This window comes from Apus apus, chromosome 1 (genome assembly GCF_020740795.1).
Source record: "Apus apus isolate bApuApu2 chromosome 1, bApuApu2.pri.cur, whole genome shotgun sequence".
Lineage (NCBI taxonomy): Eukaryota > Metazoa > Chordata > Aves > Apodiformes > Apodidae > Apus > Apus apus.
Window position 1 is genome coordinate 174,037,779 of NC_067282.1, and position 18,111 is coordinate 174,055,889.

Consider the following 18,111-nt stretch of genomic DNA (forward strand, 5'->3'; position numbering starts at 1 on the left):
TGAAACGAAGGACTGCGGGCTCCAATTGTCAGCTGCAATGCCAGCGTGCTTCAGGTCTGCTCCGAAAAAGCTGCTTTTTTCCCAAGCAAAAAAGGTCATGCAATGCTTTCTAGAGATTAATACTAAAATAACAAGCTATAGCAAATACTCTCTGCATCAAAATCTCCCTTTGCATCTGAAATCGTGTCTTGCCCCAGTTGGAAATGCACTGACCTCTCAGACAAATGGCAGCAATTTCAGCATATACATTTTGCATGACGAAACAGGAAATTGGGTAACTTGATGATGCCCGATCTTCCGTGGCCATTTCAGGGAAAACGCCACCAAAAACCCGGCCTGCCTGCCTGCCACGAGGGGTGCTCCTGTGGGCGAGTCACGGCGTGAAACTAAAGTGTTTTGTTTTTTTCTTTTCGTTGTAAAAAAAAAATAAAATCATATTTAAAAAAAATATTAAAAGGTGCTGAACGTAGAGGGGCTCGGGGAGCAGGGGGGTCTGGGGAGCCTGGCGGGCCCCTGCCCAGAGGCACGTGCGTGCGGGCGGCCCCGAGGAGGCGGCGCCGCGGGGGCTCCGCGGGGCTCCGCGCCCCGCAGCGCGACCCCGCACCCTGCCCCAGCCCCGGCGCGGCGGCGCGCCCGGCGCGCTCCCGCCTGCCAGCCCGCTCGCCCGCCCGCCCACCTCCACATGCACACACCCGCGGCGGGAGGAGGAGCGGCATCTTCCTCGCCGTCTGCCTTTCGCCAATTTAAATTCTCCCCATTCTCGCCCCTTCTTCTTATTTTTTTTTTATTATTTTTTTTTATTTTATTATAATCACTGTCATTGTCCGTCGGGGTGCTCCGACCGGGTCCCGTCGGAGAGGGTGGATTATACCTCGGGGGATCGCCGCGGCTCCCCGGGAAGGTAGGCAGCAGCTGATGCAATCGGGGGGGACGGGGACTCGGCTCCCCGCGCAGCCTTTGTTTCCGCGCCGCGCAGGCCGGAGCCCGTCGCGGGCTTTGTCTGCGCCTTGTGCGCAGCTTCCCCCTTCCCCCCCAAAAAAAAAATCCCCATGTCTTCTCGTCCCCGGGCGCGGAGGATTTCAAACCCTAAAAATGCGCGCCGCGGATCGGGTACAGGGGGGCCTGGCGGGACCGCTGCGGCGGCGTCCGGGGACCGGCCATGCGGCATCCGTGTCTCCGCGGCTGCGGGGGGGCTGGCCGCGGGATGCTGCCGGCGCCGCTGCGGCGTGCGGGGGGGAGCAACAAAACCAAGCCAAAACAAACCTAACCGGCATTCGGCAGTTAGGATCCTTCGCTGGCAGCGCCAAAAAAAAAAAAAAATATATATATAAATTTTAAAAAATAATAATTCGGAGTGAGTTTCAGCCTTGCAAAGGTGATGGCTGGTACCGCGCGGCTGGGCCGCTTGTGCCGCAGCCCCCGCAAGATGCGCGGCCGCGGGCTTGTTCCTGCCCGGCTGGGGAACGTGTCTGCCTGGCGCTGGAACCCGCCGCTGCCGGAGGGGCAGGGGAAGTTTTACGGTATTCGGAAAATGCAGGCAGGGGCCACGGCGCGCACGCGTGTGTGTGTGTGTGTGTGTGTGTTTGCCCGTAAATACATAGTAACAGCTAAGCTGCTCGCTCCTCATGAGCCAGAGGCGAGAAAAAAAAAGGGGCCGGTTGGAATGCCTGGGTGTGCGTTTGCTCGCGCGTGTGTACGGCCGGCTTGCTCTTGCGCCGGGGGGGTTGTTTCGGTGTTTTGCAGAGTTTGTGCAACCTGTAGCTAGGATGTGTCTTCTCGTGAAAGAGGAGACGAGGAGATGTGTAAACCCATGCTTTGTTTGTGTGACATTACAAGGAGTGAAATAAACCGGTGTTTGGCAGCTGGTTTTGTGGAAGGGGAAGCTGTAGTCAGCTAGTGTCGCCAGGTGAACCCATCACGTGTCCTCAGACTATTCGGTGTCCCATGGACTGCTTTGGGGCATTTCTACTAACCTTCCAAATGATAGTAACCTGTGCTTGGTGGTGCTTCTTTCACCTTCAGGTTTGTTTGGGTTTTACACGTGCTTGAAAGGCAAAATACCATAGACCATCCATTGTTCTAAAAGTAAAGTATCAGAAAACCATCCTTGTTAATTGATAAAAGACATTCTGGAAGAAAAAAAAACAACAAAACATTCCGAGTCTAACCATCTTAGATCAGAAGTAAAAAGCTGGGGGGGGGGGGGGGGAAGAAGAAGCATCCTTCCATCTAACTTGTACTTCACTTGCCACCAAAGTGCCAATTCTCTTTAAAAAGCCTATAAAATAAATTCAGTCTGTCGCTGAAGGATACAGAGTATCAATAACTTCCCTTTTCAGGTTAGGAGCCCTTGCTGAAATTCTGCTGAAATCGACTGGCAAAACCTGTCTGAAATCTAGGGATTGCCATATTGCTGGTGAGCAGAGGCCTTCTGCTGTGGCTGGGTGGAAATTCACTGACTAAAATAGGATCTGCTTCACTGTCATACTGAATGACTTCTATTTGACTTTGCCTTTTTGGAAGGTGATTTTTTTTTTTTTCTTTTTAAGAGACACCATAGAGAGGGCACTTCACTGAAGCACTTTGCAGCATCCTCTGGCTTGTCACTGGAGACCATTTGTGCTGTAGTTGGACCAACTGGGCTCTCCAGCCCAGGTGAGGACAGGAAACATGTTGGCAGCAAGTGCCATGCTCCACATACCCCAGTGCAGAGGATTATCCTCCGAGTTGTTTCAGGCTTTCTGCAGACTGCAACAGAACATGGAGGATCAATTGTCCTTCATGTCTAAATCTTGCTTTTTACAAGGGTTTTAAAGGATGAAAGGGGAGACAGGGCTCTTTCAGCTGGTCTGCTTGAAGGCTGTTCATCCTTGGTCTCTGTCCTACATTTCGTCAGGGTTTTCTGGTTTTGGGGTTTGTTCTTTACCAAGGGAGGGTGGTGACTGAGCAGAAATGAGACTCTTCTTCCCATGCTCTCTTCTGCCTTTTTCTCATCTTGCTCATTTCTCTAGAAACACACTTAGCACATGGCATGACAATACCACCACTTTAAAAGTTTGTATTGAGAAGGCAAATGAGATATTGTTGGAATATTTAAATATCCTGGGCCTGAATTGATTTTCCTATCTGGTAGATATTTATTGCTGTGATCTTAATCCAATCCAAGAAGTTTGAGTGGCCACTCTTGGGAAAAATGGCAGCTTTTTCATGTTGAAAGTGTTTCATGGCCCTTTTCCAGTTAACTCTCATAATATTTGCATAAGCTTATCAGGTAAAACGTCTCTCTGAGTCTCTTACAGTCGAGAAAACTGAAACAAAGAAATTACTTGTAAACTGGGGCAGAAGAAAAAGTGAGTTACATATGAACTTATGCAAATGGTTCTTCCTTCTGGAGTCCAAATTTTATTTTAAATAAGAATTTCAGAGCTGCTGTTTAGCCCTCAAAATACATCTGCATAGTCTGTTTTGTTGCTGTAACCCAGAAGGCCCCACTTGTACAGTGCTTCCACTTTCTGTGGAAGACAAGAGTTCTTTTATTTGTGGTCGTGCGTTCTGGGATCTCTTCAGCAAAACCAAGACTGCTGAGAGGATTTCACAGAGAAATATAATTAGGAAAAAAATGTGACTATATTCCTCTGCCAAATGCCTTCCCTAAATTGACTGGGAAGGGCTCAAAACAAAAATGTACTTAAAACCATTTTCCTTTATGGCTCATCCTTAAGCGTTTTGCCTAAAGTAATGAATCACTGGGTGAATCAGATTGGGATTTTATGATTTCTTATTTGCCTGCCTTTGATCAGCTGAGTAGCCTGTTGAGACTTAATTTGGGTCTGTCTTCCCTTTCCTTATGGCAGCATGGAAGGCAGTATAGAGAGCGATGGGGCAGTGCAGAAACGTTTTCCTGTTGCAGCACAAGGTCATGCAGTACCAAGGGAAAGGTTAATAATCCACATTTGTGCTCATTGCTTCTTTTTTACAGCATCCTTTTCCGAGCTTCCTTTTCAAGTCTTCTGTCACTTTGTTTCCCCCTCACCTTATCTTTTGACTGTTTCCATCCCTCACGCCTGTGTGAGAGAGAAGGCTCTTGGAAAAGAAAGGTGACGGGTTGCAGCCACCAAGCAAACAGCTGCAGCAGCTGGAAGGGCTTTCAACCACCACACTGCCCTGGGCCTGGTGGCATTCCCAGTGGGCAGGAGAGGCGTGTGCTGGCACTTCTGTGGTTCTCCGTGGCCCCCTCAAGCCCAGGAGGGCTGGGCCACCGGCGGGGCCAGGGTGAACCCGCTTCCTCCTGCAGCTGCAGCCTGCTGCAGAGGGGCAGTACCGGGAGCTGGAGGCAATGACATTTCAAGCACTGCAGATGTTTGCTCAGTGGATGTGAGTCAGTCTTTAATTTCCAAGCTCTTTGTTATCTCCGTGGCTCTTGTCTAATCTCTCCATTTTGTCCTTCCTGTAGATGAGGAGTAAATCGGGAGCTTTATGTTCTGCATGTCAGGTGTCACTAATGCTGAACAAAAAGGAGATAGTTGCTTCCCCACCTCCCAATGTGACACTGTTACGTATAAAGCCTATTACTGCTTTTTGTCATTCAAGTGAATAGTCCATACACAGAGTTTCAGGCTCAGTGTTTCATTATTTATATCCATGGAGTCTTACTGGTCATATTGTTCTTCTTTGAAAGAACTTTCAAAAGTATGAGTGAAGAAAGACGTATCACATCTCAGGCTTCGCAGGGATAAAAACAGCTTGTGTGAAATTCAAGCACTGGATTCTGATGACTCGTAACCAACCAAGCGGAGTTCTTGGCAAAACTCCCTTTGAGAAGAAAATTGAGTCATATTTCAGCTTTTAAGTAAATTACCTTGAACTCTATAGTTAAAATTGCTTAGCATGTCTTGAATATTTGCCATCCCAAAGACTGTTTGACTGTGGGAAGCATGCAGTGAATGAAGTGCCCAGTGAGTGTGCAAGGACACGTGGCAAAAACCATACCCAGAGACAGGCAAGACGGCGTCCAGCCTGACCACTTACCCAACCACCTCCGACATACTGGGTCAGCTTTTAGACAGCTGTGTGTCAAGATGACACTTTTTTTAATATTGTCATTTACATGATATGAAATAAAAATGACCTGTGAATTAAGCCTTCACCATTACCACCAGGACATTGTTAGAAATTCAACTTCTAGCGGTGTTTTCTGAGATTACACCTCTTCCAGGTACTTCCCAGAAATAATTTATGTTTCAGATAGCAGAAGAAATAAAGTTAAGATTGTCTGCATCACCATATTTTTCCAAATACAAACTTTCTGAGTCCATTACTGCTGCTACGGAATTTTAACAGGGATTTTTTTATTTATTTTTTTTCATGTTTCAGAAGGCAACAGAGAAAATTACCCCAGTTCTTGGAATGTGTTTTAATGGCTTGTGAAGGTTTCAGTGTCCTTGAGAAAAATAAACTCATTTTATCTTCTCGCTTCATCTCACAGTCTTCCTTCTGAAGTCCGTGACCAGTTGTAATCTTTCCCATATTTTGGAAGGGGCACACTACGAATAAATTATCTGTAATGGTCTTACAAGACATGTCATAGGATGTGTAAAGAGAAAGCCAAGTTCCTAGCCAGGGCAGTGCTTTTTCTGCTAGGGGGGGGCTGGGCTGGATCAGCTACCAAAGGCCTTTAGCAGGGTCATTTGCTCTTTCCTGGTTTTCTCTTGGGGTGATTCCTCCATCAAGGAGGAGTGTTTGCCTGTCCAAGTGGAAAAGTTTGGAGTAAGAACAAAATTCTTGTTTCTTCTTGTTGATTTACTATGTGTGTTTTTGGAGGGACGGGTTTGATGGCAGATCTCTGGCAGTTTTCTTTTTGGGAGGCTTAAGGCTGAGCAGAGTAGTAGGCACAGTGACTGGAAGTGGTTGGGATTGCCACAGTCACTTTTCAGATGACTATTTACTGTCTTTCAATGCGAATTAGGAATAAAGCTCAGTTTAGGAACTTTTGCCAACACAGCTCTTTTCATTTGCATTTATTTAATGACATTTCTTGAATGAAAAGGCCTTAAAAGTAAATATATTTCCAGTATAGCTCAGCATCATCATATGGTGAATTTTTATTCTTTGAAGCAATTTTTTTTTTCTTTCCACAGCATCAGTGGCACCTGAGCTGGCAGCTTGCTTAAGCCATGTATTCCAGTATTGAAGCTCGCACTGAGAGCTGTTTCATTCACAGAGAGCAGCTCTGCCGAGGAGGTTTGTCCTCTGGCAGCACCAGGCTCTGCTGTAGGGGCCAGGTGATGAGCATGGAGCAGACACTCAACTTGTAGGGAATAAAGCTGGTTGACATAAACCTTACCCTTTGGGACTGTAGATTTTATTTCAGCTCTGTGATTTGTCATATCCATGAACTTGAAATTAAAACTAGGTCATTTGAAGGGTGAAATTCATGTGACCACCTGTAGTCCACTGATTGTGGAAGCGCAATTAGCAATGACAAAGGGTCTGTTTATATCTAAGGTAAAGTTATCTTTGCAAAAAAAAAAAAAAAAGGCAGTTTACGTACAGGTTTTTTCCAGGTATTGCACTTCTATCACTCTTTTTTACTCTAAATCTGCAAGCATTTCACAAAGTGACTGCTGTTGTCACTGTTACCATCTTAATTTTAGAGATGGAGATGCTACAGATGAAGTGGTTATACTTTGACAAAGATTTGCAATGAGTTCATGCTGTGACAGTAGAAGTTTTGGTCCCCAGCTCTACTGCTTTCTCTTCAACCTCCTCATGTTTTAGCACTGAGATCAGGTTTTTTCATACTTGGAAGTGCAGTGCATTATTTCACTCCACAATTATGTTGTCTCAGGTGTTTGTTTTGATGCTTTTTTAGTAAATCATGTTTTATCTAGTGAGAACCTAAGGCAGATTCAGAGATGAATCTGATGTTGTGCTGCTTCAGGAGCAGCTCGTCTCCCTGAAACCTGGGATTTGCTGAAATGATTGCTTCTGCTTCAGCTGACGCTGCTTGCACTAAGATTTTGCTCTGTCTTCATTCAGTTTTCAGTAGAATCCGAGGGTTTAGTTAAAACAGGAGAAGGTTTTCACTTTTGCACTGTAAAGGTTCCTTGCAAAAAACCCACCAAACTGTTCTCCTGACAGTCTGGCCTTGCAGCATTTCAGCTACCGAGAGGCAGAGCAGTGAATCTGGAGCTGTACGTCACTGGGCTGTGAAGTCTGCTCTCCAGCACCCTGTTTACCTCACATGAGTGCTAATTTCAGCACCTGCTTTTGAAACACTTAAAGGGGAATTTATTAAGCACAGGCAATGTCAAGCCAGTCCTGAAAACCCTCCTGGGGAAGACCATGATGCAAAACAGTGCTCAGAGGAAAAGCTGTTCTGCTTGAATCTTAGGTGAACTTTTACACAGATTTTTAAATGCCAGGGGATACAGATCTCGATACAGAGGTGCTCACGTCTTATTAAGGAATTGTTTATTTTGGGAACTCATGTTCACAAGAAGCTTCAGAATTCAGCGAGCTTGGTCCTTGCCACCTCAGCAGTCACCGTCTCCTGTGGCTTTATCCTTTTATAAAAGATAATTCTTCTCTTCCAAAATAGGTAGACTATTTTATCCCTGCAGCCTCCAGGAAGACTGTTCCAGAATGCCACTGCTAAAACCACCCTCTGCTTGCCAGTCTCCATTTATTTATCAGCAGCTTAAATATTTTTTTTCTTTTTTTTTCCTTTTTTTTTTTGTGCCAATATTTTAATACCCAAGCAGCTGCTCCTCTGTTATGTGTGGTGGAAATCTCTGTAGAGGAGCTGAAAAGGACTCAGCTCACATCCACCCCGCCATCCTCACACCAGAGTGTACCAGACCTCATCTGCCACCATAACCACATGCATAGCTGCTTCTTCATTAGAAAAGAGCAGATCCTGCCCTACTGTAAGCCTCAACGTTCACCTTTAACCTTTGCACCTGAAATTTGGACAGTTTGGGCTCTTGAGGAGATGTTAAGAGCACATGTAAGCTTCAAGATAAAATTACATTTCTGAGAAAGTATTTACGGAGGAAAAAATGCTCATTTGCAAAGCCCTTTTTCTGCATCGTAAGGATGTGGTATAAACCAGAAGTATTTGGTTCTGTAAACTTAATTTGAAACAGGCAGATACCATAATTGAGCAAGCGAGCTGTGACCTCCCACCTTGACACGAAGCCTCTCAAGAGGTAGGGATGTTCCTGCTTCTTTGGTTGCATGAGAGCAGTTTGATGGTTTTGAGGTAGCTCTGAGAAATTGGAAAATATCCTCAAAACTAATCGGATGAACAGTTGCTCGGCAATACTGCAGGAAATTCATTCACAAAATGGGAAATGAGAGACTTGTGGTGCCTGAGCTTGTTTGTGAATAACATCCTGTTGCCTCAGCACCGTGATGAAGTTGTAGCTCAGCCGAGAGTGGTCGGACTCCTGAAAATACTGGTCTTTCAGTTGATTTGCATTGCTGATGAGGAAATATGTCACCATAGCAGACTTGTCTGGTCTGCTTTTGGTGTTATTCTTGGTGCTTTTTTGCAACACATCTATCAGAGGAGACATCACCTGATCTCTAGATAATAACTGCTTCACACAAGATATACATTATTCCCTCATCCCATGATACATGAGCTTAGGGATTTGTTTTTGTCTGTTTCTGTCCTTGTTCAAAATAAGTCTAACCATACTCAAAGCATCCTCTGCACATCCTGTTTACCAAAAAACCTTAACATACTCAAATACCTGGGTTACAGCTATTAGCAAAGCATTATACTGGGATAACTCTATCCCTCTGTTCCATCCACTTCGCAGTAGCACAGACACAATATATTTTACATTTTTAAATAAGAATGGAGAACATACAGAAGACAAATACTGAATATCTAAATGGGACTTGGATGAGCAAATAATTCTTATTCCTTAATTTGTAGGTGGGTAATCTTTTTTTGCTGGAACAAATAGAATTCATAAATACAAGTGCTGTTCTTCAGCAGTTGGTTGTGGGACTGGGTAAATTTGTAAGGTTAGTGAATTTGATCACATTAAAGCATATAAGGTTGCTACTGTTCTGCAATGCATTTAGGTTATAACCTGAAGTACTTCTAACAATACAAATTTGGTTGGTAAGGACAGTCCCTCTTGCTCAGGTTTCTCTGGTTTCTTTTAGTGATATTGCCTGCTGTTGGTGGTATACATCTTGGGTTTTTTTCTTGTGTTTTATTTAGGTTGCTGACACTGTGGCTGCATTTCACTCACAAGATACCAATCAAACACTAGTATTGGAGAAACACTTGGGATACGTACAGTTCCTCACCCAGGATGCCTTTCAAAGCTGGATTAGAACTGACTGAATTGCAGAATATGACTGTCCCTGAAGATGATAACATCAGCAATGATTCAAATGACTTCACAGAGGTGGAAAATGGCCAGATAAATAGGTGAGTATTTTTCCACTGACACTGCCTGTGCTAAGATACACACTGTTTAAAACCAGCATTCTAATTTTCAGTATATATCTTGAATTATTCATTACCAAGTCATGCTCCATTTGAAGATGTAATTTAAATTTCATATGTGACATCTGTTGGGCATAGGCTGCAACAGCAGATAAAGCAAACAGTGGCAATTTATTCATCACTTTAAATCTTTCAAATTAGTCTAATAAGATGCACAAGCACACAATACAGCAAAACCCCAACATTCTGAAATTTCTTCTTGCACACAGGAAAGAAGTAATAATAATTAATACAGTTGGACCAATGGCATAATTTAGGGCAAATTGCTTTGTTGACCCTTGATCTCTGATATGATAGTTTTAACCTGCCTGGCCACCTTCATGAACCCAAGCTCCTGGGGATTTACAGCTGGCATTGTTGGCAGCAAATGTAGTGCTGGTCCATGTTCACAGTCCGGCAAGGTAGACCAGGCAGTGGTTGAGGCAGAGGTGGAAAGAAGCCAGTGAAACAGAGATGTGCACCTAACACATGATGAGTTTAAAAAGTCTATCCATTTTTCAATATTGGTGAAAATCATCACATTTCTTTAAATTGGGCTGTAGGCTTTTCCTGTAAGCTGTACAGTAATTTCAAAGAGCAGCCTGTTCCACCTGAGAGCAGTTCTTTAGGCCTTCCTACCAGCCTCCAGCAAGTGCTGAACTGTCCTGTTTACAGCAAAGACCTGCTGACGGACTCCGTTTGGGTTTTGTGAACTGTAAAACATGAAGCTGTTTTTCGATCAAACTTCCTGTTCAAATATTGCAAATGGAGGTGGAGCACACTGGCCAGTGGTGCCTGTGCAGGGATCCAGCCCTGCCCAGCACTGCTGCTGTGGGGCAGCCTCTGTTGGCACATCTCGCTCCTTTACTGCTGCGCTGCCACTGCCTCTGTTCATGGTCTTTAAAAGCATCTTCTCTTGCTCTTTCTTCCTTTTGGCAGCAGCTTCTCTGGCTACCTAGAGAAACTCACTTTCTAGTGTAAAAACAAAGCTAAGAGCTGCTTTTTTCCCAACAAGGTAGATGTGTGGCTCTCGCGGCCATCCAGGTGGGCAGGGAGCTTGGCTGTGGGTTTGGGAATAAATGTTAGCCACACCATGTGTGCAGCAAAACAAGCCAGCTGTACCCCAGGACCGAACAGGGGGCCCTGGCTGGTGGTGTGGGCAAGTCCCTCCCAGCAGGAGGGTGTCAGCCTGGCCTTCCATTGCCCACCCAGGGGAAGTCCTGGGGCGGTCGCCAGCTGCACCGTGTAGTGGTGCAACCACAGTGCAGCTGCACTGATGAAGATTAGAGCTGGTCAGGAATTTTCTGATGCAACTGCTTTGATGGAAAGTGCCAAAGCGAAACACAAACCACTTCTGTAAAAAAAAAAAAAAAAAGGCAAGAGCAAGAAAAAAAAGCCCCTCCAACTTTGCCAAAACAGAGCAGTTCCAGTATGAACCTGCTTGCTTTCCTGCTGGCTCCCTTCGTAAGGCAAGGAGCTCAGGGCTGACAGTGGTAAGTTCACTCCCTGGAGCCAGACGAGGATTTATATCCTTAGGAGGAGAAGGAGTGGCTGTACCGGGCTGGCTGCACCTCCCCAGTGCTTTGGCTGCTGCCACCAGTAACTGTTACAGGGAAAAACCCTGTGAGTGCTTCATCTTGCAGGGAATGTTTATGGAGGGTGGGGAAGGAGCGTGCTGTGTGTGCCTGATCTTCAGCAGTCACGGTGTGCTTGGTGGAGTTAAAAGCATAGTGAGCGTGGCAAGGTCTGGGTCGGATCCAGACTGCCTGCAAAAGGAAGAGGAAATGTGGGGTGAAGAAAGAGCTTCAGAAACTCAGAGACAGAATTTCTGTCCTGGCTTTTAGGGCAGATTAACATATTTCACAGTTTTCCATTCTGTCATGGATAACATTTTTCCTCTGCAGAGCATCATTTGATTGTAGAATGCAGCCCGTGACGGTTGTCTATTATCTTTCTACTGGGTCACTCAGGGGGCAACTGCTTGCTTGTGCATCCCGTACATGAGTATTTTTCCCTGTATATCCTGGTGTGTTCATGTTCCCCTCCATGTCTAAACCAAGAGTTTCAAGGCAGCTCACAATGACCACAGCTTCCAGCGCAGCAGCACTTGGGACCGATGCAGCCCCACCTGTGTTCCTTGGGGCTGTGGCTGAGCCACCTGTGGCAAGCATCTCCCATGAGCTTGTGGAAAGACCCTACTCTATACCCCACATAAAATGCATCCTGAAAGGATGGTTATTCCATTTCTGTGCCTTTTGGCAAATGCTCTGTTTCTGTGGAATAAGAGGTTAATGGGCTTACAGAAGAGATAATTTTTTGCTGCCTGGCACATGGTGCAAAGCCCTGTGAAACTCCAAAGTCCATCAAAAACAGTGGGATTTTTTTCTGTTGATTTCACTTGAGCTTTAGATTAGATCTGTACTTTTCAACTAACTTTTTTTTTTAATCCAAACCTGTTTGATTTTGCACTCTATGTTTAATTTCAGGTTTTTTTTCCTCCCAGGGCATAATTTTTGAAGCTCAACATAGCGCCAGGTTTTTAAGGGTCTTTTGAGGAAGGGAGACCAGTAAGAAGCTGATTCCAGGTCTGGTTTTAATCCCCAGATATTTCTTGATCTTGGAAAAGAGTTCTCTAGTTTACTTTGGTTTTCCAGCCTTTTCTGTGCTGAAGTATGCATTTTTATATGCAGTTGTATGTAGAAAGGGGATGTTATTTGGAAGGAGGTATACTGGGAGGGGTTTTTCTTTGTACACAGATGTTGAATTTCTTCCAGGAGTGTCGATAAAGAGACTTAGATCAAATCCCAGACATGGCTTTGTTGTCATTTAACTATATATCCTGGCTGGGAAACTTTGCCATCTCTGCACATAACTGTAAACCCATATTTAGATGACCTACTCCATATCTTTAACTACGACAATGCTCTCAGGAAGCTGCCGGCTGAATGCCTGTCTTGGTTTACAGCTACTAGTAAGTTATCAGCACCCCTTGTTCAGCTAACAACATTGTTAGTAGTTATACCCAGATCTGGTCCCAGTTTCATAGTAAAAGTCAGACCAAGGTTTCTTCTGCATTTCTTGTTCCTGCCTGCCCTGGAAAACTTCGCTATTGCTCCAGCTAGACCACAATATAAGAAGCTGCCTTAGGATAAAGTTCTGTCATCTTGGCAGAGCTGGCTTTCCCTAACAAGTGTTTAAGGCATTGTCAAGTATTACTTTAACTTCATTACATTTAAACATATATGTGATGGCTGAATGTTTTTTGGCTAACTGCTTAGCCAAGATGGTTAGCTTGGGGTTATCACCTTAATCAAACATTTCTTGTTTAAGCCCTTTTGTAAATTAAATTTGGAAACCATAGTTAAACATGGTCTTTTTAAAACCACTTTATCAATGAGACTAAGTTTCTACTTTGTGCTAAATCAAACCAGGAGAAGAATTGGATGAAGAAATTCTTTCCAAGACAACTGTGAGTCTTCATGCATCGCAAGGATCACCTGACGATTTTTTGGCCAGGATATTTTATTAACCTATCTGAAAAGTTTTGTATAAGCTGCTCATACTCGGCTGTGTGATAGGAAGCACGAAAAGAAAGCAGAAACATAACAGGTTATGTCTTTTAATGATGAGTAAAATGTTTGAAATGAAAACTACAAACAGCTCAAATGCGTTTCCTTGTCAGGGAGTCTCAAGACTTTGATGGCATCGATGGTCCTACTGCACATGTCCACACGTATCACAGTGGCCTCTAGTCCTTGGGAGGGCTGGGAGAGGCTGGAGTGAACAGCCGTTTCTCTTGGTTTGTGTCACATGTATAAAGGTCAAATACACAACATTCTGTGACATGAATTCGCTTTCTAAGCACATCCATTAAGCAGAGCAGATGCATGTCAGTTTGACTAGAAATTCCAGTATTCCAACATAGGTTCCCATTCATATGCTGTAGGTGGAAATAAACACCCTGAAATAAAAAAATGTTTATAAAACACACAATCTTGGGATAACTTGTTTCTGTTGAAATCCATTGGGTTACCTTCCCCTCTACCTTGTAAAATTTTTGTTTAAGTTCAGTAGTACATTTCATTTATGGAAAACTTGGGCTGTCATATGGTACATCTGTACCACCTACCAGGCGTGGTCCCGAGGCAACCTTCTTGTCTGGACTTGCAGGTTAAGTTGCCTGCAATAGTAAATGCAGCACGGCCTCTTAATCAGGTGGGCCCCACATCCCCTGCCTCTGCATCCCTGCTGAGCTTTCTGGGCAAGCTGTCCTTGGGCCTGGAGGCAGATGCTGGGAGGCACACAGTAAAAAAGCTGTGTGTTCTGTGCCTCTTGTTTTGGAGCCCAGTAGTCACATTCCCATGTCTGACTTTTCCCTCCCATACACATCACACAGCATAAATGGAGAAAAGTGTACAGTGTGATGTAAATGTGGGGTGGATGAGGAGCACAGCTTATAACAGGAGATGAGAGGCTGGACAACAAGCCCAGTCCATTTTAATGTAGGACTAACCCAAAATAAAGTACTTTGAATAAATTTATCAAATCATTATTTGGTTCGTCAAGTCCTACCCAGAAAGAAAGATTAAGTTTGTTGGCCACAGAAGATACCAGTTCTGCAGAAGCTGTTGGCTCTGTCAAAAGTATTCTGATTGAAAGTCCTGTGGTCACTTTGTATTCAAACAATATTATTCAAGTGTTGTCTTTATCATGTGTTAGTTCTTTAACAATAATTTTCATTTAACTTTAATACCAGGTGGCAGTGATAATAGTATGTACAAATTTGTTATTTGTGTAATTATAAAATGGGGACTGCCTGCAGAGCAATGAGAAGTGGGGGTAGCAGACTAGTTACTTCTATCATAACTGACAAAATCTAAACTGACACATGATCCCCATAAATGACAGAAGAAAGTAAAGTCCACAGATGTTCCCAGCAGTGCTTACAAATCCAAAAGAGACAAAACTCTTTCTCTGTGCTCCTGCCTGTACAAATTGCCTGCAGGGTGTTTCAAGAGAGAGCTGGAATGTCTTTTTAAAAACACTCACACTCTGCTGCCTGTGCTCAAGAGATCAGCTTTAAAAAGACATGAACAAAAAGAAGCACATCCTCTGAATCTGCACAAGACCAGGTTGAGATTTTATTTTGTGAGGATGAAATATCTACACACGTGAGCTTCCGGAAGTTAATTTTGGATCAGTCTGTCTTGGAAGTGGTTGCTTTTCACTTTTTAAAAGAGTGGGGGAAGTGCAGCCATCTATTCCAACTGTTTTAAGGCTGGTAAACCTGGCATGGTGTCTATATTTTGCAGCAAATCAGTTGCTGAACTTGGTAGTTTAAAAAATACAGGAGAAGCCTATAGATGGGTTTTATTGATATAAAGGAAGTCAAATCAGACCAATGGGTAGGAGTCAAAGTTGCAGCAAAACCAGTATCACGTGCATTTGCCAACTATGCCCAGATTTAAGGGATAAACTCAAAAGTGTTGCACAGAATGTCAAAGGCATAGGGCCCATGGAGTCAGCTGTGGAAGCAGCATTACAACTACATGATTTTGGCATAAACTTAAAAGCTGTGCTAGCATATAGTGCTAGTAATTAGGCCATAGCCGGCATAGTAGGGTAGTTTAATAGAGCTCTGTCTTAATTTACCTACAGCAAAAAGGGTCTCTGATGCTTGGTGACAGCTCCTGGTTAGGTCTGTAACATGTATGATGGCTGATGCATTCACCAGCACAGCCTAAGAACCATCTGTGGATTAGCAAAAATGCCAGGGACTTAATTGTGCATAAACCTTCAGAAGATGAAAAGCTGAAAGAATGCTTTATCCAAACTAAAATGCTTGCTGAAGAGAGGATCTGGGAGAACACAACAGGTCATCCAAATCAGATGTGTCATAAATCCCAAGGATACTGACACAGCCACAGGAGGCAAATCTTGTTGTGGTGACGGCAAGTTCCTAAATGTGGATCTATCAAGGACACACAAATAAAGTGTGCAGAGAAACTGCACTGTGTGTCCCTGCACAGAAGTGTTCAATTTTGCAGTATGGTGGATTCAGTATTGAGTTTTGAAAGACACTTACATGAAAATCCAGTGGCCCAGAACAGAGCATGTCACCTGGTTCAGGATGGTCCAGGTGGTTCTGGCTACAGGCAGCACCTCTTCCTCCTCTGAACTCCACCCATAATAACCCCACAGTGGCAATTTAGGCATTCATAGGGTGCAGTGCTGTCACCCAACAGTGAGGGGACAGACAGGGTCTTTAAGGGATCCTTGCAGAATGATGACTACATTAGACTACTTACAATTAAAGCTTTGTTTTCTTAACAGCGTATTATGATTATTATAGCACTGAATTTATTATTAGAACGGCACAGGATTTCTACAAGCAGAATAAATGTAGTAGAATCTATAAGTAGCATAATACAGAATTTATGATAAAACAACTCACTTCTAATCACCTGGACCCTCTGCAGATAGGATCAAATCTTAATACATGGTTTGCTGTAACAGTATAACGGTCGTAATCTAGACTCAATAACCATATAAAACAATATGATTCACTGTCTTTGTCCTCAGAGGAAGCAGAAGGATGATGGTGATGTCTCAGGTTTCACTGTCAGCAGCAGCTTCAGTCCAAGTTCCCCCCCTTAGGACTTGTAACTGCTTGATTTTATGGACAGTGTTCTGGCTGCTGTTAGGCTTCCCTCCTCTGTGATGGGGTCATCACCACCACCTGGTGGAATGGGTGCTTGGGACTTTCAAGGCTGGCAAGGAAGGGAGTGACTAGGCTGGTGCCCAGGAGTCTGGAGGCTGACAGGGAGGGGAAGAAAAATCTGTTTGGTTTGTCTCCTTGGTTCACAGGACCGTCAGGATAATTAAGGAAAGGAAATGGATACCCGACCAGCTCAGTCACAGAGGATGGTTGCTTGCCTTATAAAATGATGTTAGTTATGCTAACCACATGAGCAGGGGGCACCAGTCACACGCACATCTACAGGACACCTATAGAAACCTCTCCTCTTCATGTCTGTAGAAACAAGTTACTTTCCCATCCACAAAACTGGTGCTGCTGCTTTACAAAATCTCCTGAAAGGCCATTCCGTATATATACATTTATTCTGATCTTGTGCTAGTGTTACCTTTATCAGTGCCCAAAGTACAGTGAAGCATAATCTAGCTTATTAAAGAGTTATGAGTTTGAATCTTTTCACACACGGTTTTCATACATTGTGTATTTTGTAATTGCATGCTGCTCATGGAATTAATGTGTTCGCTTTTTCTAAACACTTGCTGGAAATAAGTCCTCTTACTTCTTTCAGCAAGTTTATTTCGGATCGAGAAAGCAGAAGAAGTCTCACAAATAGCCACCTGGAGAAGAAGAAATGTGATGAATATGTAAGTCTCTTGCTGTTCTTTTCCCTGTCAAAATGAACCTTATACTGTGCGTTTGAAGGGTCTTTAGACATGGTCTTCAAAAGTGCTGGTCACATGCAATTATAACTAAAATTCAAGTTCCAGAAAGAACTGCCTGCTTTCAGCACTTAAAATAAAACCCCCAGACTCCCTTGTTGAGTCTAGGCAAGGGAAGCCCTCTGGCCTGTGTTAGGCAGGAAGTTCTGGTGGTTTTCTATGGCCTTACAATATATAAATCATGAACCTTAGCTGTTTCACAGGCGTAGTGGAAGATGGGGTTTAAAATTGAAAGTGTACTGTATGAGTTGTGTATTGCCTATACCACTTATTTCACTTTATAAAATCTATAGGACAACAATCAGAGTGTAGCTGTGACAGGGTTCAGCAATGCTTTTTCCTCTTTCAAACCTATTGTTATTAAGTAATTTCCATACTTACATCTGATACATGGCAAAATGTGGAGTTTGAAGCATAGATGCATTTCCCTGCGCCGTTCCAAGCTGTTGCTGACACGTCTGTCTGCACTTCTCCAGATCCCAGGAACTACGTCACTGGGGATGTCTGTATTCAACCTCAGCAATGCAATTATGGGCAGTGGAATTTTGGGTCTTGCTTTTGCCTTGGCCAACACAGGAATTCTCCTTTTTCTGTAAGTATTTGTGTGGTGAGTAGCTGGTCTCCCTGCAGTTTCACTGCGTTTCAAGCCCATGTGCACTGCCAGCAGGCAGAGGGGTTTATAATCCATCTGTAATCAAGTACAGAATTCAAGCCTGAAAATGTTAACTACACATTTCAGACATTTTTTTTCAGTAATTTCTTTTATTTCGGGGGGAAAGCCAGTACTTGTGATGCTAGAGCAAAATTAAGTCCATATTGTTTACTACTGACCTAAGCCTAGACAGGGTTTTTTCCTTTGGTCCACAAGCTACACATACATTGGAAATACTCAGTAGTAATAGTTGCAGTGGGACGGTACCTAATTCTTACTTGTGTCACAGGATCTCCAGAGCTTTCATCAGAACATGGTGCAATAACAACTTTATTTTTTTTAACCAAGAAAAAGAATATTTATATTCCTGTCTATATTACATATAGTATTTTCTTCTCACTCCCACAGTTTCTTCAGTTTCTTATGTGAGAGTGAGAGCCAACAAAAATATAGTCAAGATTTTAGTATTAAA

The 18,111-nt window shown here is 43.7% G+C and overlaps 1 protein-coding gene across 2 annotated transcripts in view; it reads left to right on the forward strand.

Moving 5' to 3' along the window:
* Window positions 1-687: 687 nt before the first annotated feature.
* SLC38A1 (solute carrier family 38 member 1) overlaps window positions 688-18,111 on the forward strand; it is a 41,703-nt gene continuing 24,279 nt past the window's right edge. For both annotated transcript variants that reach the window (XR_007890619.1, XM_051629687.1), the window contains exons 1-4: window positions 688-901; window positions 9,242-9,454; window positions 16,837-16,912; window positions 17,464-17,579. Coding sequence is in view for 1 of the 2 variants with exons in the window: in XM_051629687.1 (XP_051485647.1) it covers window positions 9,336-9,454; window positions 16,837-16,912; window positions 17,464-17,579 (311 nt within the window). In the remaining variant the exon portion in view is untranslated. The remainder of the gene's footprint in view (window positions 902-9,241; window positions 9,455-16,836; window positions 16,913-17,463; window positions 17,580-18,111) is intronic.